This window comes from Zonotrichia leucophrys, chromosome 7, assembly GCF_028769735.1.
Source record: "Zonotrichia leucophrys gambelii isolate GWCS_2022_RI chromosome 7, RI_Zleu_2.0, whole genome shotgun sequence".
NCBI classification, from domain to species: Eukaryota; Metazoa; Chordata; class Aves; order Passeriformes; family Passerellidae; genus Zonotrichia; species Zonotrichia leucophrys.
The window spans coordinates 29,745,093-29,766,938 of record NC_088177.1 but is presented as its reverse complement, the minus strand read 5'-3'; the positions used below and the strand labels follow the sequence as shown (position 1 = coordinate 29,766,938).

Here is a 21,846-nt window from a genome sequence, read left to right as displayed (position 1 = left end):
CATCAGCCCCAGCCACAGTCATGGACCACTCGCTGGTGAGACAGAAATGCTTTAATGGCCCCAGGACAAAACCCACTGCTACGCCCTCCCCACCATGTTCAGTCGACCACCAGGCTGCTGCTGACTGTCGGCAGGAGCTCGAAGAAGCCCTGGAAGAAGAGAGGCTGTCAGGGTGGGCCGAGCAAGGCGGTGCGGGGTGGGGGGACAGGCAGTGGGGGCAGGCAGCAGCTCCCTGTCACAGCGTCATAGCAGGCAGCTACTTGCAGAGAGCAGGACCACGTCGCCATAGTAACTCATTGCTGACTCAAGGCTAGCACCGGTTGCCATAGGAACTACTTAGGGATGGCAGTCACTGGGGAAGGCTGGGATGAGAGGGAGTACCTCCCGAAGCAGCCAGTACCTGAGCTGCTCCAGAGAGCTCGGGAGCTCTGTGGGATGGCTGGGTTCAGCCCCAAAGCAGGGATTGGTTGGGGACATGGGGATGTGGGAGATGTAGGGGAGCAGGGAGCGAGCTTTAGCACAGGATGGGGGACACAGGGCTCACCTTGAAGAGGGTGATGCTCTGAAGCACCCCCGAGGTGCAGCACATCTCCCGGATGGAATGCATGGCCAGCTGGGGGCAGCCAATGTCCAGTACACGCAGCCCCAGGCGGGAGGCCAGGATGGGGCCGATGGTGGTGCCGCAGGGTGTGTCATTGCGCACCATGAACTCCTGCATGGGGGCAAGACCTCAGCAGCTCCACACGCTACCCCATGGCCTCCCACACGGGCCCTCAGCCCTGAAGGGAGGTGACCTGGGGCAGGGAAGCAGCACCAACCCATGCCAGGGTTCAAAGAACGCTCCAGAGATAGGACACGCTCAGGCCAGGCTCCATTCTGCTCACCAGCCTGCTCCCTGAGGCAGTCCTGGGGCTGGAGCCTCGCAGCAACAGGCAGCACAGAGACCCCAGTGGGGTCAGACATGGTAACAGGGGTGGAGCTTGGGCACAGGCCCCCTCAATGAACCCAGGGGCAGGGCTGCAGCCCAAACTCCTGATGTTCAAGGAGGGCTCCCTCAGTCCGGCTCACCTGCAGAGGGACACCCACGCGGGCAGCAATGTCCCGGATTACAGCTTCAGTGACAGCTGTGGAGGCGTAGCGCTGGTTGCTGTTCACCTTGATGACAGGGCCCTGCACAAAGGAAGGCAGGCCTGTGATGGGACCCAGGAACAGTCAGTGGCCCTGGAAACACCCATGCCCAGGCAATGCCCAAAATATCATCCATTCTCTCTTTCCTGGGTGAGCCCATGGGGATGGGGACAGTGTTTCCATGGGGACAGCCCCAGCTCAGAGCAGGGAGGAGCTCTACGGACAACACTGGGATCCCAAGTGATTAACATCAGACATGTGGCATAGTCAAATTCCATTACATGATAAATTTTTTCCATTTGAATGCTGGGTAGCAGCACTGCAGGACAGACAGACAGCAACCATTCTAGAGCCAAGCAGAGGGCTGCCCTCACCTTGTGGAAGGCTGGACGATGATTCTCCTCATGCTTGTCCCTGCAAAAGAGAAGTGTTTCACACTCTTACTCATACCCTGCTGCAACAAGGACTGTCCTTGTCTGTACCACCTGGGGAGTGATGGGGATACACCCCACAGGTGGCAGGGCAGGCTGTCAGGCCTGTGGCACGGCTCAGACTACTCACACATAATTGGGGTGCACAGCATGGGCCATATCAGCACTGATCATGTAGGACTTGGCCACTGCCTCCTCGAAGGCTGTCAGGTTGTGCGGCGACGCAGAGATCCGGCGCAGCACCAGCTCTGTTAGCAAGGACTCTGCACCCTGTGCACTCTCTGACCCCACCTGCCAAGGATCACCATCAGCACAAGCCTGCAGCACCACAGGGGCCACAGGAGTGACAGGCTGCTCCCTAAGGCCAGCCAAGCAGCTTTCTGCCACACCAGCGCTTCCCACCCCTGCCTGGGCCATGCTCCACGTGGCTGTAAGCAAATCCCTGCTTCCTCCACTGGGCTGTGGGATCTCTCTCCTGCTAGGATGCTCTCTCCAATGCTAGGCATGGCTGGGGAAGAGCAGAGAACATGGAGCACCTTCTGGTGCCAGCCACCCCACGGCTGTGCCCCTCACTCACCTCCTCGTTGTCATAGAGCGCGATGAGACGCACATTGGGCTCCTCAGAGAGGGACGAGGGTGCTGCACATGAGTCAATCAAGGCCTGCAGGATTAGGGGGGAATGGACACCAGCATGAGTGCCACTCCATCCTGGGAATCTCAGGACTGAGCCACCAGAAAATCTCCCAGGAGGGTCCAAAGCATGGAGGAAGGATTTGTGGGTACACACATTGCCCAGCGACACCAAGTTATCCCTGGGAGCTGCTGGGAATCCCACACACCCAGCAAAGGGGGCATCCAACTCCTCCAACAATCTAGACCCATTCCATGAGAACACAACTCCCTGCAGAGCCTTTGGCCATCCCAAAGCTGAGCTGGGGTGCACGGTGGCCATGCTGCAGTCTCCAGGTTGTTTCCCCTCTCACCTGCAAGGCGCAGTAGCAGCTGTGCAGGTTGTCCAGACGTGGGGAGAAGATGAACTCATCGAAGGCACCACCCAGCGTCTGCAGAGAGTCAAGGGGAGTAGGGCATAAGCTCTGGGTCACCAAAAAGCACCCGCCACTGGGTTCCCATTCCAGTACCCTTATCTCTGCCCCTCAGGAGCAGCTCCTTCTAGTTCCATTCAGCTCCCAGCCTGGCATGCCCCAGGCAGAGGACATGCAGCAGGTAACACCTGTGTAGTACCAGCCTGCAGGCTGTGTGCAGACAGAGGGAGGTTCCTGCCCTTACTCACCGCTGGCTGTGTATCTGCCAGGCATAGCTCCATCTCCACAATCTGCTCTGGTTTCACCCCCAGCTGGGGGCAGATCAGGGAAAGCAGAACAGGGCTGTGCCGCTCTGCCTGGGAAGAAAGCAGAGCTGTGGGCAGGGCAGGCAGTGGATGGCAGGAGAAACTCCTGGTTTCCTTTTGCAAAGCTGTCCCTGATCCTGCTTATGTTGGCAGAGTCCTCTCTGCTACTAACATCTCCCATGTTCAAGCCCCCACCTCAGCCAGGACAGCTCTATGCCCTGTGCTAGCCCCCCTCCTTGCCCTGCCTCCCCAGGGAGATGCACCCTTCCACACTGGCTGCAGGCAAGGGTGAGAAGAGAGAGATGGCTGAACAGATGTGTTGTGTGCATGGCTGTGAGGCAGAGTGGAAGGTTACCAGCAGTCAATGGGGAGAAGGGGAACCTGGTGACAGGTCCCTGAGGACTCAAAATCAAAGGTGACAAGTATGAGGTCCTTGCAAGTGTCCCTGCTGATCCTTGGCACACAGCTCACCTGGGACGCAGCACTGCAAGGTGTGGACTCCATAAGCACCTCCTTTTCCAGCTCCTCCTGCACTGCAGTGGCCAGAATGGGAACCCTGTGGGGGTCAGCAACATTAGCTCCCAGAGCTTTGCTCACCTCACCTGCTTGGGTCACACACTGCCAACCCTTCCTGGTGTGTTTGCCTTGCTCCTCCAGGGAATGACTGATATGCCAAATGGAAGAAGAATGCACATTTTAAGCACAAATCTATTGTGCCACCTCAGGACACTCCAGTGTCCTTTCCCAAATGCTTGGAAGCATCTCCTGGAAGTACTCTGTGGGGCTAAAAGGCACTGCAGATCTCCCCACTGCAATGAGTGGCTGCCAAAGGGAGAGCTAAGGCGGGGCTTTACTCTAGCTGGGTCCCAGCCCTCCCAAGGACTGGCAAGAGTCAGGGCTGAGCCAGGCCTTACAGGTGGTGCTCGGTGTTGGGCCCAAAGCTCTCATTGATGGTGCGCTGAAGATGGATGGCCAGGTGAGGAATGCGGAGGATGGGCCGCTCCACACGTACCAGGCGCTGCTCCAGGCGCCCCGTAGCTTGGTCCTGAAACACAAGGAGGCCTTCTGAGGCCAGGCCTGAGAGGCTGCAGCAGGTCCCACTTTGTGTGGGGGTAAGTGACCCAGTGCCAGAGACACACAGCTATCCAACCATGCTTGCCCTAAATCAGACTCACCTTTATGATCACCCTCCCGGCCACGGTGAGGTCACGGTCGAACCAGGTGTTCCAGATGCCCCCTCCATAGGTCTCCACTCCGACTTGCACTATGCCCACCTGTCCCCGCTTAGAGCGGCGCTTCACCTGGGCAGCAGCAGAGGTGTCACTGCTGGCACCATGAAGCGCTGGGGAACGGGCAGCTGGTGGGAACTGGGCAGCTCATGCCCAGAGCCTCACTGTTGATGCTGCCAGCACAGGGTGAGGGGCTTTGCAGGACCAGGGACACAGAGGAGACAGCAGCAGGCACAGCAATGCGGGGGCTGCTCTGGGTGACACATTTGGGAGGTGCAGGGACCCAACAATGATGCTGCAGGGCACAGGGGTAGTCGGGATAGTTTCTGCTTGGAGCATGAAACTGGAGGAACCCAGAGAAAGACTCAGCAGCCAGCCGGGCAACCTTACCCTGAGGCAGGGGCTGTCGGTGTGGGCTCCTAGCAGGCTGAACCCATTTCCGGGCTGGAACTGGCCGCCGACAGCGAAGGCGATGAGGGTGGAGTAGTTCCTGGTGATGAAGTACTGGAGGCAGAGGGGCAGAGGTGAGATGCCCCGTCCACCCCGGCTCCCGCTGCCCCGTCCCAGCCGGGCCCACCTTCTGCGCCGGCCGCACGTCCCAGTGCTCCGTCTCCTTCAACTCCTGGAAGCCGGCCTGCAGTAGCCGGCTGCGGCATTCGGCCACCACTGAGGGGAAAAGAGCCGTCAGGACCGCCCGCGGGAAGAGGAACAGAGCCGGGGAGGGGACTGGGCAGGCGCTTACCGTGGTACGGAGACGGACTGCGGTTCACGAACTTCACCAGTTCCTGCGCCGCCGCCTTCGAGCCCTGCGCCGCCGCCTGTGGGCACCGCCGTCACCGCACATTGCCGGCAAAGCCCCGCCCCGGACCGGGACCCCCGCGGGACCGGAGACCCCGTCCCGGGCGGCACCGACCCTACCCCGTCCCGCGCCCGCCGCCCGCCCGCTACCTGCATGGCCGCCACCGCCCGCGCCGGCTCGAACAGCGCCCCCTGCTGGCCTGGAGGAACGCGAGGCCTGCGCCCGGACTCCGAACTCCGCACCCTGCAATTTGCATCTGGCAATCCACACCCTGAACCCTGTAATCCACACCCTGCACCCTGCAATCCGCACCCTGAACCCTGCAACCCACACCCTGACCCCCGCAATCCGCACCCTGAACCCCGAAATCCGCACCCTGAACCCCGCAATCCGCACCCTGCACCCCGCAATCTGCACCCAGCCCTGCACCCCGCAATCGGCAATGTGCATCCTGCGCCCCGCAATCCACACCCTGCACTTCCCACACTGTACTCCCTGCCATGCACTTTGCACTCTCAGCCCGCACCCCTCACCCTGCACTCTGGCCCAGGCCAGGCAAACACAGAGCCTGCAAGGCTGGGGTACAGCTGAATTAAAGGTGTGTGGAAGAGGGACACAGCCAGGAGGGACTGGGATGGGAAGCAAGGGGCAGGGACAGGCTCCACAACGATGGTCACCCATCCTGCCCCAGTGTGCCACAGTTGTAGGGCTAACTGGAGGAGCAGGGACTGCCCCAGAATGGGCTTGGCCTGTCTGCAGAGGGGTGCAGGTGCACAGGAAAACACACTTCCCCAAGGCTAGGTATATTTGGAGTGGGGTGGGTCACAGCCAAGCTGCAGCCTCCCATCGTTGTTACTCCCCTGCCTTGGCACTGCCTGGCTCCCACACGAAACAAGGCACAAATCCGTGGTCCCATGTTGGAGGCAAATGTCTCTGAGCAACAGCAATGCACTGGGTTCTCAGTGTTGGCACACTGGCAAGGCAGCACCCAAGCTGCCTGTCAGCCTCAGGAGCACTCCCAAGGGATAGGACCCCTTGGTCTTGCATGGATTAGGGTGCCTCCCACCCTTGTCTGGGTTCCCTTCAGGGGCTGGGTGCAGCAGCAAGGTTTTGGGTTTCATCAGTCTTCATGCATCATTTCCCAGCAGGGTCCTTTCTTCCTAGCAATGGGTATGTGGCCTTGGGAGATGGACGTGGCAGCCTGTGAGTGCTGCATGGGGCCCAGGTGTTGGGTGCCAGCTGGATTCCCAGCTCCTGAGTCACCCGTGTGGGTACCCTGTTAGCTGGAAACGCTGTCTGTGTTCTGAGGACTGTTTCTGAGGAAACTGGTGGTCCTGTTGCCCCTGACCCTGTGACCTGTCATGCTGAGAGCTCCTGACAGCTCTGGATTTATGCTCCCAGCCCCCAGCACCTGCTTCTCCCCACCACCAAATGGGAAAGAGCTCTCCCACTGCATGGCACCCTGCAAACAGACAGCTGGAGGGTCTCCATGTCAACCACAGCACAACACAGGGCTAGACACCCCTAGGCCAGGCTGGAGACGGGCTGGGAGCACCCAGCACTCCAGCCCAGGGCTGGAACACGTGTGTCAAAGGCACTTGTGTGTCAGGCAGCCATCCCCACGCTCCTCCTGCCAGCATCACCCCCCTGCTGCCAGAACCCAGCTCAGGGCCAGGAGTGCTTGAATGGTTCCCAGGCTGTGCCTGAGGGACATCTGAGGACATTTAGAGCCCTGGCTCCCCAGCGGTGGATGCCCAGAGGGGATGGGTACCCAGTAGGTGCTCAGGGTGGATGGTTCCCGAGGTTTGTGTGTGCAGGGGCAGGGCGTGCCTACCTCGGGGCTGTCAGAGCAGCCGTGAGTGGCAGGGCCGGGTGTGGCCTCTGTCCAGCCCCGCCGCTGTGAGCAAAGGGCAGTGCCTCGGCGTGCCACAGCTATTCCCGGCACAGCGGGACTTCCAGAAAAAGCTCCTGATGGCTATATCCGGGTGGGTTCTGACTAACCCCGGGCTGGGTGCCAAGGGCTGCACAGCACCTGCTGTGGTTGCCCCCTACCCCATCACCGTGCTCCTGGAAAGACAGTGCTGCTGTCCCCCATCCCGCGCTGCCCCACGGATCATCCAGAGCAGCGGGGAGCCACAGGCAGCCCTTCCAAAACGGCATCAGCTCCTCCTCTGCGTGTATGCACCCTGCTGCTGGGCTCATGTGTGTGCTCAGGGGTGCCTGGCAGGGAAGGGCCAGAGGGACAGGGCACCGTGGTCCTTCCTGTGTCCCCTGGCAGCCCAGGTGGGGTTCTGGGCAGGCTTTGTAAGAGAAGTGTTCCCTGCTGGCAGCAGGCTCTGGGGATGGGCAGGCAGTTCTTAGCCCTCCCTGCTGGAAGGGGTTAATGGAAAGATGGCCCAGGACAAAGACTGTAAACACAGCAGAGCTCCAGGAAGTGCCACCCCCTTCTCCCAGTGCCTGCCAGGCTGCCGGACCCCCCCTTGCCAGCCCTGCCAGGATGAGCAAAGGGATGGCATCCATCGAGGCGGTCCCCCGCATCCCGGCCCACGTGTCTGAGCATGGGAAAGTGAAATCAGCGCCCAGGAATTGCTGGAGGCTGAGCGAGCGGCCGCCATGCCTTACGTGAGCCGCCAGCCATGCAGTGGGTGCTGCTACCTCATCTCACTGGCATGGCTGATGCTATCGAGGCCTGCAGCATCCCCACGGACACTCAGCCACTCCGTCATCCCCACGGCCACGTGGATCTCAAGGGCAACTTTGGCATCTCCACAGCACTGGGCAGGTGAATGTTCCCATGGACCATGAGGGCAGGACACCCTTTAGCCTGCCCCTAGGCAGCAGGGATAGGGGAACATCCCCAACATCCCCATGGACCACAGGGCCAGCTGTAGATGAGTGATGGAGCAGGGGTATGAGTTAAGCATCTGCATGGACATGGAAGTAGCTGATCTTGCCCATCACCTACATGACTCAGGGCAACAGCTCACCCCCAGCATGCTCGTCAAACATGGGAGAACAACTCACCCGGACTACATACAATGACCGAGGGAGGTGATCAAACACCTCCCAACACCTACACACGTTGCATCTGGGCGCCCCTGGCATCCATGCTTGCCGTGGGGGCATGCAGGCACCCCCAGCATTCTGTGCCACTCACAGACAGGACAATGTCGTCAGCATCCCCATCACCTGGGGACATGGGGGTGGGGTCCAGGAGCAAACAGACAGTCTGTGCACCCCCTGGTCCTGAGCTCTGGAATGGGCAAAGGCATGGGGGCAGCTGGGATGAACAGTGGGTGTGGGAGGACTGGAGACTTTACCCACCAGCTCCTGGGACCCCATCAGGCTAGGCTGGGCCTTGGTCCAGGCAGGGAGGGAGAACCACCTCCTATTTAGACAATAGCATGCACCATGGATCCGTCAGCACTGGGGAATGGGCCACACACTCCTTCCCTCTTAGGGTAAAGGCGCCTGGGAGGCTCATGGCTGTAAAAGGAGCGGGATGAAGGAAGACAGCCAGGGGTCAGGAGGGAGGGGAATGGACACCCCCGCTGCTTCATTCCCATTCTCATTCCCATTTCTCAACTCACCCTTAAGCTAAGGCCAGGCATAAGGGGGCATTGGGTCCTGGTGGCAGGGCACAGGGACAAGGAAGGGCCAGCACCCTGTCCCCACATCCTGTCTAGCTTCAAGCCCCAAGACACCCACAGGCCAAGGAGGCTGTGCTGGGTTTAAATCCTGGGGGAATGGCAGGGAGGGAGGGCCAGGAGGGAGGGGCAGCGGCAGGATGCAGCTGGCTTTGCTCACAGGGATGTCATGACCAGAGGGAGTTGTTTGACATTCCAGCTCCAAACGCCTTCCTGGCAGCAGTCTCATCCAAGATTTGATGGAAACTGGGACCAGGCCAGTGCGGGGGTTCAGGAGCCACTTCCCAGGCTCCACTGGTCTGGGTCAGCCCGGCCTGGGATGGAGCTGTGGGGAGGCTGCGCGGGCTGGACAGGATGGGAGGCAGCCCTGCTCTTCTGGCCTCCTCAGCCTCACTTTCTGCAGCCTCTGGGTCTGTAGATGGCACAGAGTGTTTGGCATCTTGTCCGTCGGACTCAGGCAGGGTCTCTGGTCCTGCTCTTCATCCCTCCTTCCTGGCATGCTGGGTCCCCCAAGCAGACGGGGATTTCCTAAGAGGTTTGTCCGCCCTCTGCAAGATGTGGGGCCCCTGCTTGCTCAGAGCCATGCCGGAAGGCTGTCACCACAGCTGAGGAAGGGCCACTTCAAACAGGGCAGGGTCAGGAGGATACTCCCAGTTAACCCCTCTGCGCTGCTGCCCCTCCAAACAGCCGTGCCCAAGAGTGCCTTTCCCCTCCCTGGAGCACCCCAACCCTGCCCCCACCTGCTCTGTGGGATGAGGATGGGAACAAGGGCTACCCAGGCCTGAGATGGGATTTGTGTCACCTTTTCATTACCTGAAACCTACCAGGGCATGGTGCCAGGCACTTCTGGACACGATCCCTGAGGAGTCCATGCACCCCACAGTCCCAACTGGCACAGCAGCAGGGTGGGGTCATGGAAAGGGATGGCTGAACTCTGTTTCTCATGCTGTGCTGTCCCAGATGCCCTGAGTCCCCCTCACAGGGCACCCACCTGCCCCTCTGCACTCCAGCCAAGGGCCGCTTGCTGGAACTTGCGGCACGGGCAGGGCACACGTGCGGCGCTCTGGGATGTGCAGGGCATACTCGGAATGGGGCCAGAAGGAGGAAGGATGCTGTCTGTTTTTCCATCTACTCTCCCCCCACAAGCCCCCCCCTTTCTTCCATTCTCTCCCTGAGCTGGGATGAAACAACCTCATCTGGAAATACCTTCCCTTTTAAAGGCAGGCTCCTCCAGGCAGCTTGTACTCTCTGGGAAGACGCTACATCACTCTGCAATGGGAGGCTGGGAGAGGCTCCAGGGATGGGGGCTTGCAGGAGCAGGAGGGATGCAGGGCACTGAGCACCTGCATGTCTGTGGGGCCCACCCAGACTTTAGCTGGCTGCCCAAGTGACATGGAGCAGGGGGGCAGCAGGGGGGAGTTCCTCCCAGAGCCAGGGCAGTGGAGAATGCTTCCATGAACAAGCCTGGGCCTTCGCCTGATGCTGCCATGGGTGAGGCATGGCATTGCTTGGCTTCTTTGTTACAGCCAGGGCAGAAGGTTGGGGTGCAGGGCCCGGCAGGGCTGAGTGCTGTCCTGCTGCTGAGTCACCCTGTGCCCAGTGGCACAGCGGTCCCCTCCAGCAGGGCCTTCAGGGACGAAGGCACTGGGGCTGAGCCAGCTGACGTCAGCCAGAACAGCCCAGCTTGGGCAGAGTGGGGGCTCACCAGGTGTGCTGGAGGTCTGGGAAGGAGGGGGTGCTGCCCAGGCAAGGGGAGCCCTCAGGAGGGTTTCCCTCAGCACAGGTACCCTCCCTCAGGATGCTCTTTTCAGCTGTTGTGGGTTTGTGCAGGCCCTAAGGGTCCCTTACCTGACCCCCCACTTGTCCAGGAAGCTGCAGTGGGGCTTTTCAGATGAACTTAGAAATTCCCCATTCTGGGAGTTTCTGGGCAGCTGGGCTGGGCTGTCTGATCCCCAGTGTACTTCCTGGCCAAGGGGGAGACTGAGGAGACAGGGCAGAGCCTGCTGTGCCTTGGGATAACCTGGGGACCACGTTCTGCTCTTAGGGTGATGGGGATCAGAGAGGGGCTAGGGCTGCTCCAGGCGGGGTCCCCCATCCAGCTGTGCTCTCCACATGACTGGAGCAAGAAGGGTTAACAGAGTGCCTCCCCCACTATAAATACCACGTTTGTGTGTCCCACACCCCACGAGTATGAGCTGGGAAGGCTATTTTGGTTGAGTGCCTGCTGCTTTGGGAATGTGCCGGAGCGAGGACAGGGGCTGACGTCACCGTCACTGGGGCTCGGACCCAGCACCTGCTCGGGGTCACTCAGCAGCACTCCAAAAGCACCCAGACCCTGGCCACTGCTCAGCCCCTCATGTCAGAAAGAGGGTTTAGGTGGTGGGTCAGTACAAGCACACTCAGGGCAGGGCTGCCCCCACATCAACCCCTATCCAGGCCCTTCCTTGATCACTCTCTGGATGGAGGTCTGGCCCCACATGGAGACCTGAGCCTGGTGCTCTTGGCAGGGGGTGGGTCAGGGCATCATCGGGGCGTTTGGAGTGCTCAAGACCAATTTGGGGATCATGGCTACCTGGCATGGGGTTCGGCTCAAGGGGGTCAAGTGATGCTGTGAAGGTTCCCTTCTTTCCCTTCATGGTGTCAGCCTAGGCTGTCTGTCTGTTTGTCTGTCCGGGCCCCCTTTGGGTGGCACTACATCCTCATAGGGGGTTCACCACCAGTCTGCCCCATTTCCTCCCCTCTCACCCCCAGGGACGGGGCAAGAAGAGCAGTGGGGGCCGGTGTCGAGGCCTCCCAGGGAGCTCCGGGGGTGCCCAGGGCTCCTCGTCGGCCGGGGGCGTGCGCAGGTGAGGGGCAGTGGGCGGGGGCTGCGGGCCCTCTCCCCCCGGCAGCATCCCGCAGCTGCCCGGCGGCAGGAGGGGCGGGGATGTCCGCAGGATACAAATAGCGGCGCGCCGTCCCCTCCCGACGCCTCTCCGAGCTGTGCCGGCCGCTCGCCAGCCCTCTGCCTGCTCCCTGCTCCGGCCTCGCCTCCCCACGCCGCCACCATGAGCCAGTCCTACTCCTCCAGCCAGCGGGTCTCTTCCTACCGCCGCACCTTCGGCGGCTCCCCGGTGTTCCCCCGAGCCTCCTTCGGGAGCAAGGGCAGCAGCGGCAGCTCCGTCACCTCCCGCGTGTACCAGGTGTCGCGCACCTCGGCCGTGCCCAGCCTGTCCACCTTCCGCACCACCCGCGTGACGCCGCTGCGCACCTACCAAAGCGCCTACCAGGGCTCCGGGGAGCTGCTGGACTTCAGCCTGGCCGATGCCATGAACCAGGAGTTCCTCCAGACCCGCACCAACGAGAAAGTGGAGCTGCAGGAGCTCAATGACCGATTCGCCAACTACATCGAGAAGGTGCGCTTCCTGGAGCAGCAGAACGCTCTCATGGTGGCCGAGGTGAACCGCCTGCGGGGCAAGGAGCCCACCCGCGTGGCCGAGATGTACGAGGAGGAGCTGCGGGAGCTGCGGCGCCAGATCGACGTGCTCACCAGCCAGAGGGCGCGTGTGGAGGTTGAGCGTGACAACCTGCTCGACGACCTGCAGAAGCTCAAGCAGAAGTGAGTACGGAGGGCTCTGGAGAGTCCCTGTGGGCATCCATCAGTGCCTCTCCATCCCTAGGGGTGGGTGGGAGCAGGGCTTGCCCAAGCAGCTCTTCAGGTGCTGTCTGCCACCCTCGTGCCTTGTGCCCAGAGCCCACCATGACACCAGCACTCTGTTCCTCTTGACCACTGTCTGGGCAGCGCCCACAGGGTAGAGTGGCTCCTGGAGCAGGGGTGTCCCCTGTGCTCTCCCTTGCAGTGAGCCTGAAGCCAGGCTGTAACACCGCAGGACTGGGAGATCAAAGTGCACCTCACCCTGGGGTGCCCATCTCTGCTCACACAAGGGAGGGTTGCTGGGCCCATGGGTGAGCTGAGCTCTGTGGGATAGATGGACAGACAGATGCAGTCAGGCAGGTAGAAGTGAGGAGACAGGTAACCCAGGGAAGGTGCTCCATCAGCTCCAGACATGAAGGAGGGAGAGGTGGAAGCAGCTGCACTTTCACAGGCCAGGGATGCTCCAGGCCTGCCGTGAGTGTCCATGGCGCCCTGTGAGCAGTGGGACACCCCAGCAATGCTGTGGACTTGGCTGGTGCTAGAGAAGAGAGTGGGGATTATTCACAAGGGTGGCCAGGCTGAGGGAACCCCCAGGGACTGATGAGCGTGGGCAACCTGGCAGTAGGGGCAGATACTCAAGGGGAGCTGTGTGTTCTGAAGATGGTCTACACCTTCCCTCCTTGACCCTGTGCCCTGGGGACACCATTCCCTTGGGGTGACACAGCCTGCTGCCCCTTTCTGTAACCCCAGCCACCACCACAGATGGCCAGCGCTGGGGTCCTCCCTGATGCTGGGGAGCTGGGGGTGGTGGCGTGGAGGAACTCTCAGTGACAGGGGAGGAGCAGGGCCCAGAACAAACGGGTGTTGGGTTTCTGCCACCCCATGTGCCAGCACCACCTGGGCGCCTCCATCTCCTCCCCGCTGCCTTTCCACTGACGTGCAGCCTGCGGTACTGTTCCCTTCCTTGACACAAGCCTGGATCTCCAGCCCTGACTGAGCCTCCCCCACAGCAGTCCCCACCTCAGATCCCATCCCAGAGCATTGCTGAAACCTGTCTGTGCTGCTGCTCTCCCTGGGATAGCTCAGCTGGTGGCCATCTCTTGGACTGCCTGTGTCGGATCCTGCGCTCTGTCCCCCCAGCTGCTGGTCACTCTCCCCTATAAGGGCTGGGCAGTGTGCGTGGCACTGAGCTGACCTCATGTCTTTGTGATCTCTCTGGCGTTGACTATAATAGGGAATGGGAGGAAGAGCCCCTGGCCCCCCGCCAGTCCCCTGTTGCCTGCCGGGAACACAGGACAATCTGTTTTCTTCCTACTGGGCCTTGCTGGGCTTAAGGACAGCTCGGGGGGACATCAACACGGAGGGAGGGAGCTCCCTCCAGACCCCCCTAGCCTCCCTTCTCTGCCTACAGGCTGCAAGAGGAGATCCAACTGAAGGAGGAGGCTGAGAACAACCTCGCTGCATTCAGAGCTGTGAGTACCTGTCCCCTTAGGGTGGCATGGGAACCCTACCCTCCTTCCCACCCCCATCTCCCCCCAGCAGCCTGGCCCCAGCACCAGGGCATGGTCCTGGACACAGCTATGCACCTTCCAGCCCTCGTGCTTTCCCTGCCACCCCTCACTATCCCTCATCCTGTGTCCCTCCCAGGATGTGGATGCAGCCACACTAGCACGCATTGACCTGGAAAGACGGATTGAGTCCCTGCAGGAGGAGATCGCCTTCCTCAAGAAGGTGCATGAAGAGGTAGGTCAGAAGTGGCACCCTTTTCCAATGGCACTCACAGGGCAGTGAAAACGGAGTGGGTGCCCTGAGATGTCACCTTGTCCACGCAGGAAATCCGGGAGCTGCAGGCACAGCTGCAGGAGCAGCACATCCAGGTGGAGATGGACATCTCCAAGCCTGATTTGACGGCTGCGCTGCGGGACATCCGTGCTCAGTATGAGAGCATTGCTGCCAAGAACATCGCCGAGGCCGAGGAGTGGTACAAGTCCAAGGTGCGGGAGACAGCAGGCTTGGGCTGGCCCCAGCACAGGGGGCTCCACCTCGGGCCATCCCCAGTGACCCAGGTGCTCTGTCCCCAGGTGTCTGACCTGACACAGGCAGCCAACAAGAACAACGATGCGCTGAGGCAGGCCAAACAGGAGATGCTGGAGTACCGGCACCAGATCCAGTCCTACACCTGCGAGATTGATGCCCTCAAGGGCACGGTGAGCTAAGGGCAGCACTGAGAAATCCCCAGCTTCTCTGCAGGGACTTGCTCCTCCGAGGCTGCTCAGGGACATCTCTGGGGTGGGGAGGCTCTTCCCAGCTCTCTGAGTTGCTGCCGCAGGGGGCCTTGTACCCCACATTTGGGCTGCACCTCCCACAGCAGTAGCCGGGGCTCCTGCAAAGTGTTTTGGCAGAGTCCTGGAATCAAAGTGCAGATTGTAAAATGTGACCCAGCCTGGGAGGCTCCAGGCAGGCGGGCACAGGGCTCAGGGTGTCTGGTTGCAGGCTGGCAAGGTGGTTGCAAACAAACAGAGCACAACAGTCCCATTCTGGCACAGTCATGGTCGCAGGAGCCAGCCAGCAGGCACCAGTGCCACCCCCAGGCAGCCATCCAGTGCTTCCGCAGCTCTCTGTGCCCTTTTGCTGGGGTAGCATGGCTTTGCTGGGGGACCTGGGCACCAGAGTGCTGGGGTTGCCCAGTGCATGCCCAGCTTGCCCCCGTGAGCCGCTGGTACCGAGTGCTGGGCAGGTGGAGGGTTACTGTCACCCATCATGGTCCCACACCAGCTGAACCCAGCCCAGGGCTGACCAGGGCTCTCCCCAGGATGCCCTGGCATCCCCAGCTCCCACCCCAGTGACCCCTGTCTCCTGTGGTTCCCCCATCTCACTGAGCACCCCCATGTCCCCAGAATGACTCGCTGATGCGGCAGATGCGGGAGATGGAGGAGCGCTTTGCAGGGGAGGCCGGTGGGTACCAGGACACCATTGCCCGCCTGGAGGAGGAGATCCGGCACCTGAAGGATGAGATGGCCCGGCACCTGCGCGAGTACCAGGACCTGCTCAATGTCAAGATGGCCCTGGATGTGGAGATCGCCACATACCGCAAGCTGCTGGAGGGAGAGGAGAACCGGTGAGTGGAAGGGGAGCAGGAAAAACTGGGGGGACCAGCAGGATCAGCGTTTTTTTGGGGGTCCAACTTTATGAGGACACACTTGAGGGCTAGGGCTGGCTGGAACTAAGCTTTCCCCTCTGTGTTCCCACAGGATCAGCATTCCCATGCACCAGACCTTCGCTTCTGCACTCAATTTCCGAGGTGAGTCTCACTCCATGACGAGGGGGACCTGGGACGAGTCCCCTTTGTTCCCCACTTTTGGGGCATATGTCCCTCCTGGGAGGCTGTAGCCTGGCTGGCAGGCTGGGGACACACAGGTGCCACACAGAGCCCCTGCTATGGGGGCACTTGTTAGGGCATTGCTGTGAACTGAGGGGGGATTAAACCAAGGCTGCTGAAGCTCCTTGGTGACCCCAGCCCCACGGCTGTGTCCCCATGCCACACGTCCCTGCGGTGCCATCCTCTGTCCCTATGCCACACGTCCCTGTGGTGCCATCCTCTGTGTCCTCCTCCTGCAGAGACCAGCCCAGAGCAGCGGGGCTCTGAGGTGCACACCAAAAAGACCGTGATGATCAAAACCATCGAGACCCGTGATGGGGAGGTGAGCGCAGGGTGGCTCCGGGGGGTGCTGGGGAGGCAGGGGACCGAGGACGGCGCCTGTTCCCGCACCCGGGGCTCTGCTGTGGCACAGCTGGGCGCCTCACGATGCCTCTCTCCCACAGGTGGTGAGCGAGGCGACTCAGCAGCAGCATGAAGTGCTGTAGAGGAGGCTGCTCCAGTAGCCCACCGGCACCTTCTGTCCCTGCCTCCGTCCCTCGGCCATGCCCCCCTCCTGCCCCCCAGCTCGCCTCTCGGCGCTCCCCCGACCCTGCCTGAGGAGTCTCCCCCATGCAGCTGCCTCTGGGTCCCCCGCACCCCCTGGGCTCTCTCCTCCGGCTTCTAAAAGCTCGCTCTGCTTTCGCAGCTTCGCAGCAGCAACGCCAGCGTCAGGATAAGGCCGGGACCGGGGGGCGGCAGGAGGGAGGGACGGGACAGGTGGCAGGGGCGGGGGGGAGCAGGTGGTGGCCTGGGCCAGCTCCACGGAGAGCCGGACGGTCCCAGCAGCGGGTTCTGGATCCCCCCAGAGTCCCCTTCCCACCCTGGGCACAGGCTTGGGTCTCATCCCACACGAGTGGGGACCCATCCCCACTCCAGCACCGCCGGCCGCCCCGGAGCTGGCACTTCTCCAGGTGCACGGCGGCGATGCTAGGGATGGGGAGAAGCTAGGCATGGTCTGGGCTGAGCCCCCTCTTCTCTGCCCAGCTCAGAGAGGGGGGCCCAGCCTGTGCGTCCCCCCAGCCCAGGGGGGCTCGGCCCTTCGCTTCCCCCGGCCCCAGAGGCAGCCCCGTGGGGCAGAGGAGGGCAGTGCCCGCCCCTCCCCGTGGCGGGGACCCCCAGCAGCAGGAGGCTGCGCCGTGGGGCCAGGCTCATCAGCCGAGAGGGTACCTGTAGGTGGACACAGGAGAGAGGAGGAGTGAGTGAATGGGAGAGAGGGGGGAGAGGATGAGAGGAGCCGGAGAGAGGCCCGGGGGGCCAGGGCAGGCATCCCCAACCCTTGCCCCAACGCACCCCCACCCCACCACGTGTATGAGACTCTTCAGGCGGCTGAAATAAACAGCGGAGCATCACCCTGTGGTCTCAGTGCATCTCTGGGGCAGAGAGGGGCTGGGTGGTGGGGAGGCATCACAAGGGCAGGTGGATGGATGAGCCAGCAGCTCTTTGGGCTGTCTCCTCCCTCGGCTGCTGGGCCCCCCAAACGGTGTATGTCGCTCACTCTGAAGGTTCTTGAGCATTTTCCTGCCTGAGGTAGTGGGTTTCCCAGTTGCACTGGGTGGGAAAGTCCTGCTGGGACAGGGAACAGTGATAGCTAAGCCCTGAACAGGTTTGAAGGGGCTCTGGGTGATGGTCTTCTATCCCCTCCCCCACAGCCAGGGTCACACACCATGTCCTGGTGGCTCTCAGCTCCACAGCCACCTCCTTTATACCCCCACTTAGAACCAACCCAAATCCACATCTGCCTGGGCCTTTTCCAAGCCTCTCCAAGTGCCAGCAACCTGCAAGCAGAGCCATCCTCATTCTTAAGTGTCCTACAGACTGTGAGCATCAGACCCAGCACCTGTGCTTGCATCCCAGGCTCAGTCTCCAACCTCAGCCTGCCAACACCGTATGCTCTCTTCATCCCAGCACACATGCCCCTCTCCCTGTGCTCAGGTTGTGGGCATCTTGGTTTCAGCTCCTTCATCCCAGCAATGGGGGATGCTGCAGTGGAGCCCAGAGCTGAGCATCCCATGTGGGAGAGCAATTCAGGATTGCTCTGCCCTGGGAGATATTGGAGGGTCCACAGAACTCTGCCAGCAGCAGATGCCAGGGGGGCAGTGGGCTTGGCACTTGGTGATGTTTTAGGGACAAGGCGTGTGCTACTGCCAGCAGTGGGGAGTGGTCTGGGGGCGTCCTTCATGGAGAGGCCAGCGTGGCAAACCCCAGCTGGGAGGTGTTGGATCTCAAGGGATGTCTCCAGCAGGTGGCCCTGTGACATCGTGGACAGTCCCCAGGTTTCATGGGTTGGGATGACACCTCCCTCCCTGCTGGCCCAAGCTGGCTGTGCCAGAGTTCAGCCCCTGGGGTCAGGCTGGAGACAAACATTCCTTTGCCTGCAGGGCGGGGAAGAGGCCTCCAGGCCTCTCCCTGGAGCTGGCTCCACCACTCTGCAGCAAAGCTGTGGATCTAGCAAGGCATCCCATCCCAGTCCATTGTGCCCCAGCCATCCCAGCTGGGAAATCCTGGGATTTCCTCCTTGCCAGTGATGCTCCACTGATGCTGGCACCCTTGGGCTGGTGGCAGCGGGCTGTGCCAGAGCCGCCGGGGCTGGCCTGCAGCTGGGAAGCGCCGTGTCGTGTGGCTGGCCTCCTGCTCACGCAGATTTACAGCCCCTGGCGCGGCGGCTGGGGCCGGGTGCCGAGGCTGCCGAGGCTCCAGGAGATGGGGAAGCCGTGCCATGCCCAGGATGGCCTGGCAGCACCTGGCACAGACCGTGCCTGACTGCTCGCCGCCCGGAGCCCGCCGTGTGGTGGGTGGCTCCCACAGGATGCCCCAAGGCCGAGCAGCTCCAGCAGGGCTGGCGGGAGCCACACTGGCAGAGGCAGGGGCCCAGTGAGAGAAATGGAGTCCTGCTGTGTTTGCAGCCTTCCTTCCGGGCAGGGAGGATTGCGGTGGTCAGGGATGCTGGGAGGCCCAGCTCTGCTGCCTGCTGGGATCGGAGCTGAGGGGCCCTGAAGGGCTGGCTCCTGCCACGGGCCTTGCGTTGCAGGAAGCATGACGGTGTCCTTTCCCTCCGCATGCCGTCAGGGTCCCTCTGTGCCCCGATCCAATGACACCGCCGGCGAAGGGGAAGCGGGGGAGGAAGGCTGGGTCCCCCCCGAGCCTCTCAGCTAATATGGAAAGGTGCTGGCCCTTTTCTATCTTTGCAAGTGGAGCTGGGCTGCAGGGACGGGGCAGCAGGCGCGGAGAGGGGGAGCCCGGCCAAGGAATGTGACATATCAGAGGCAGCTGCCACTTGAGGAGAGGGGGCAGAGGGAGCGCAGCTCGCCGGGGGCTGCGGGACGGGCCGGGGGAGGGGGGGGACGCCACGGCCCCAGCGCGGGGACGGCGCGGCGAGCGGGCAGCACCCGCGGGACTCGCACCGGGCCGGCGAGGAGCAGGTGCCGAGGCGCTGGGCGGGCTGGGGCTGCCGCAGGGCGAGGGCTGTGAGCGCCACGCTGCATAGGGAGCTCGGTGAGGGGCGGCGGGGCGAGCAGGAGCCCGAGTCCCAGCCTAAATATAGTCCCTCGCTTGCCCACGGCGCTGCGACCTCTGGGGCTGCAGCCTGTGGGGGGAGGCACCGCACCAGAGGGCATTCGGACTGGGGGTCGCCACTGCCCTAGCGCCCCAGTCAGGCACCCCCAGAGTGCAGGCAGGGGGAGAAGAAGGGCACAACGTGCGGGTTTGGGGTGACAGGGGCGGCGGGTGGTGCTGGGGGAGCTGCAGACCATGCACCGGGCACAGGGGCGCAGCGGCACCAGCAGGGCTGCGGGGGAGCCCCGGGCAGCCCCGCCGAGCCCCGGCATCCCCCCGAAGCGCGCCAAGGTCACAGCGGAGCCGGGGCCGGCCCAGGAGGGCTCAGCTCGCCCGGCAGCGCCGAGCTTTGTAAGGAAACTGAAGAATGCAGCGATCGGCACCGGCTGTGACATCCGGCTGCGAGTGGTGGTGGTGGGCAACCCCCGGCCCAGCCTCCGCTGGTACCGAAACGAGGAGCAGCTGGCGCAGGGTGGGGAGGAGTATGGCACCCTCTGGATCCGCGACAGCAAGAAGGAGGATGCCGGTGTGTACACGTGCGTCGCTGAGAATGAGCAGGGAGAGGCCATGACCAGCGCTGTGCTGGCCATCATTGACATGGAAGGTAAGGGTGACGTGGCCACCAGCACGGCACCAGTGCTGGCACAGACCTGGGCACAGGTTTGCCGAGAGTGGCAGCACTGTTTGCAGGCTCTGGCTGCAGTGCATGCCCTGGGGCCAGACAGGGCTGCTGGGCTTTGCTGTGCCCACCCTGCTGTGGTGGCTCTCCAGCCTGGAGCGAGCATGTGGCTGCAGTACCCACTGCCAGGCCAGGCTGGGTGCCAGGCCTGGGCACAGAGGTGTTGGGAAGCATGTGATGCCAAGCCTGCTCGGGGCAGGAGGAGAGAGAGAGAAAAGAGAGAGAGAGATGGGAATTTGGCGCATGGTACTGGTGGTACCACCCACCAGAGCCACCAACACGGTCGTCAGCACCCCCCACCAGCTGCCCACGGGCACAACTCCCGTAGGCTCACCATAACAGCTTTGCCGGGCTTTGGAAATGCACTGGGTGAACTGGAGAGGCAATGGGGCTAGCAGGAGGAGGAGCCAAATGTGAGAGGTGGGGCTGACAAGTAGGCGGAGCCTGTGTCACTTCAACGTGCGAGACCGGGTAGTTAATTAGCCACGGCAAATTAACAAGCATTTGCTCATCCCAGCGGCAACCCCCCTGCTCATCACCATCACCCCTGGGTGTAGCAGTCAGAGAGGGAGTGCATGGGGACTGCTGCCCTGGCATGGGTGGGCTCCATCCTGCAGGTTTGGGGCTCAGCCCTCTCTGCCTCATCACAGTGGAATCGTGCAATCATAGAGTTATTTATGTTGGAAAAGACCTCTAAGATGATCAATCCAACCCTTAACCCAGCACTGCCAAGCCTACTGGTAAACTATGTCCCTAAGTGCAGCATTTACATGTTTTCTAAATATCCAGTGATGGTGACTTCACCACTTCCCTGGCCATTCTGTCCCAGTACTTGACAACCCTTTTGGTGAACAAATTCTTCCTCGTGGAGGATGGATGTCCCCTCCCTGGGACACTGAAGACCTGAGTGTTGGGCCGTGTGGAGGCGGGTGGCGCTGCTCTGACATGTGAGATGTGCTGTCTGCATGGGACAGTGAGGATGGGAGTGAGGGAAGCAGCACTGAGCCCTGAGGCTCCAGGGAAGGAGCTGCACTGGGACCCTGCAGCACAGGAGGCACACCAGGGGTGCTGCACCTTGAGCAGGGGGCTGGATGACTGAGGCAGGTCAGGAGGAGCCGTCACAATGCTGAAGGGGAGCACTGAGGCAGGAGTCTGGAGAAGTGGTGTTTGGAGGATGGAGGAAGGTTTACGTGCAGGTAAGGAGCCTGGTGGGGTAGCAGGAGGAGCAGAGGAGTGTGCAGCAGGGATTCTGCCCTGCAGTGAGCCTGTGTGGAGTCACTGTGCATCACACAGTGGTCCCTTGGGGACCGTGCACCTTTGTTGCAGGGTGTGGGGTGAAGTGTGTGCAGAACAGGAGATGTGCACTGTCCTGGGGAGGGCAGCCTGTCCTGGGCAGACAGCAGCTGGGTCACCCTGTTTCCATGCTGTGGTGTGCAGCTGCACCCCTCCATGGCCACACCAGCCTGGGCCCCAGTGTGCTGCCCAGCAGCAGCACAGTCTGATTTCCCCAGGTGCCCGTTCCCGTTGTGCTGACGCACTCTTCCCTGCTCCCAATTCCCAGCAGCCAGCCCTCACCACCGCCTTTCTGGGGCAGCTGAGGGAGGGACTGAGCAGCCAGGATTGCCTAACCTGCAGTGTGAATGTCACCCTGCCTTGGGCACTCCTCCCAGCAGGCTCTTGGCCATGGATGCACCACCATTGAGCAAACAGCCTCCAAAAAGGCATCCCTGGGCCAGAGACACCTCTGGAGCTGTGCAGGCTCTGGGGCACTGGGTTGAGTGAGGAGCAGGACGGCCCCTGGGGTGGCTTTGTCACTGTGGTGGCACAGACACTTTGTGGTGTGCTGTGGCAGTGCCAAGAGAGTGCCACATCCTGCCAGGTGCTGGACAGGTCTGCAGGGATCACGGAAGTTCCAGAGCTCTGCCATCCTTGTACTGGGAAGGGACACCCCATCCTTGTTCCCTGGGGCACTCTGAGCTAG

General features: G+C 61.9%; 2 protein-coding genes across 2 annotated transcripts; one reads left to right on the top strand and one right to left on the bottom strand.

Annotated features, from left to right (window-relative positions):
- Positions 1-33: 33 nt before the first annotated feature.
- On the bottom strand, positions 34-5,170 carry DNPEP (aspartyl aminopeptidase). Its single transcript, XM_064718559.1, has 15 exons — positions 5,085-5,170; positions 4,879-4,954; positions 4,714-4,802; positions 4,527-4,640; positions 4,083-4,208; positions 3,822-3,952; positions 3,379-3,463; positions 2,851-2,958; positions 2,543-2,620; positions 2,137-2,220; positions 1,690-1,850; positions 1,503-1,542; positions 1,069-1,170; positions 545-712; positions 34-149 (listed from the first exon to the last, which is right to left on the bottom strand). The coding sequence occupies exons 1-15, from the start codon at positions 5,088-5,090 to the stop codon at positions 99-101; spliced, it is 1,419 nt and encodes a 472-aa protein (XP_064574629.1). The 5' UTR covers positions 5,091-5,170; the 3' UTR covers positions 34-98.
- A 6,397-nt stretch (positions 5,171-11,567) lies between these two features.
- On the top strand, positions 11,568-16,983 carry DES (desmin). The gene is made up of 9 exons (XM_064718623.1): positions 11,568-12,180; positions 13,628-13,688; positions 13,864-13,959; positions 14,049-14,210; positions 14,298-14,423; positions 15,114-15,334; positions 15,468-15,517; positions 15,835-15,917; positions 16,039-16,983. Exons 1-9 carry the CDS (start codon positions 11,630-11,632, stop codon positions 16,078-16,080), a joined length of 1,392 nt encoding a protein of 463 aa, XP_064574693.1. The 5' UTR covers positions 11,568-11,629; the 3' UTR covers positions 16,081-16,983.
- Positions 16,984-21,846: the final 4,863 nt, after the last annotated feature.

Coding starts and splice junctions, on each gene's coding strand:
- DNPEP (XM_064718559.1), bottom strand. Junction 2,621..2,850: donor TGGCAGATACACAGCCAGCG/GTGAGTAAGGGC, acceptor GACTCTCTGCAG/ACGCTGGGTGGTGCCTTCGA. Junction 1,171..1,502: donor ATCGTCCAGCCTTCCACAAG/GTGAGGGCAGCC, acceptor TCCTTTGTGCAG/GGCCCTGTCATCAAGGTGAA.
- DES (XM_064718623.1), top strand. CDS start 11,630: ATGAGCCAGTCCTACTCCTCCAGCCAGCGGGTCTCTTCCTACCGCCGC. Junction 14,424..15,113: donor TTGATGCCCTCAAGGGCACG/GTGAGCTAAGGG, acceptor CCATGTCCCCAG/AATGACTCGCTGATGCGGCA. Junction 15,335..15,467: donor CTGGAGGGAGAGGAGAACCG/GTGAGTGGAAGG, acceptor GTGTTCCCACAG/GATCAGCATTCCCATGCACC.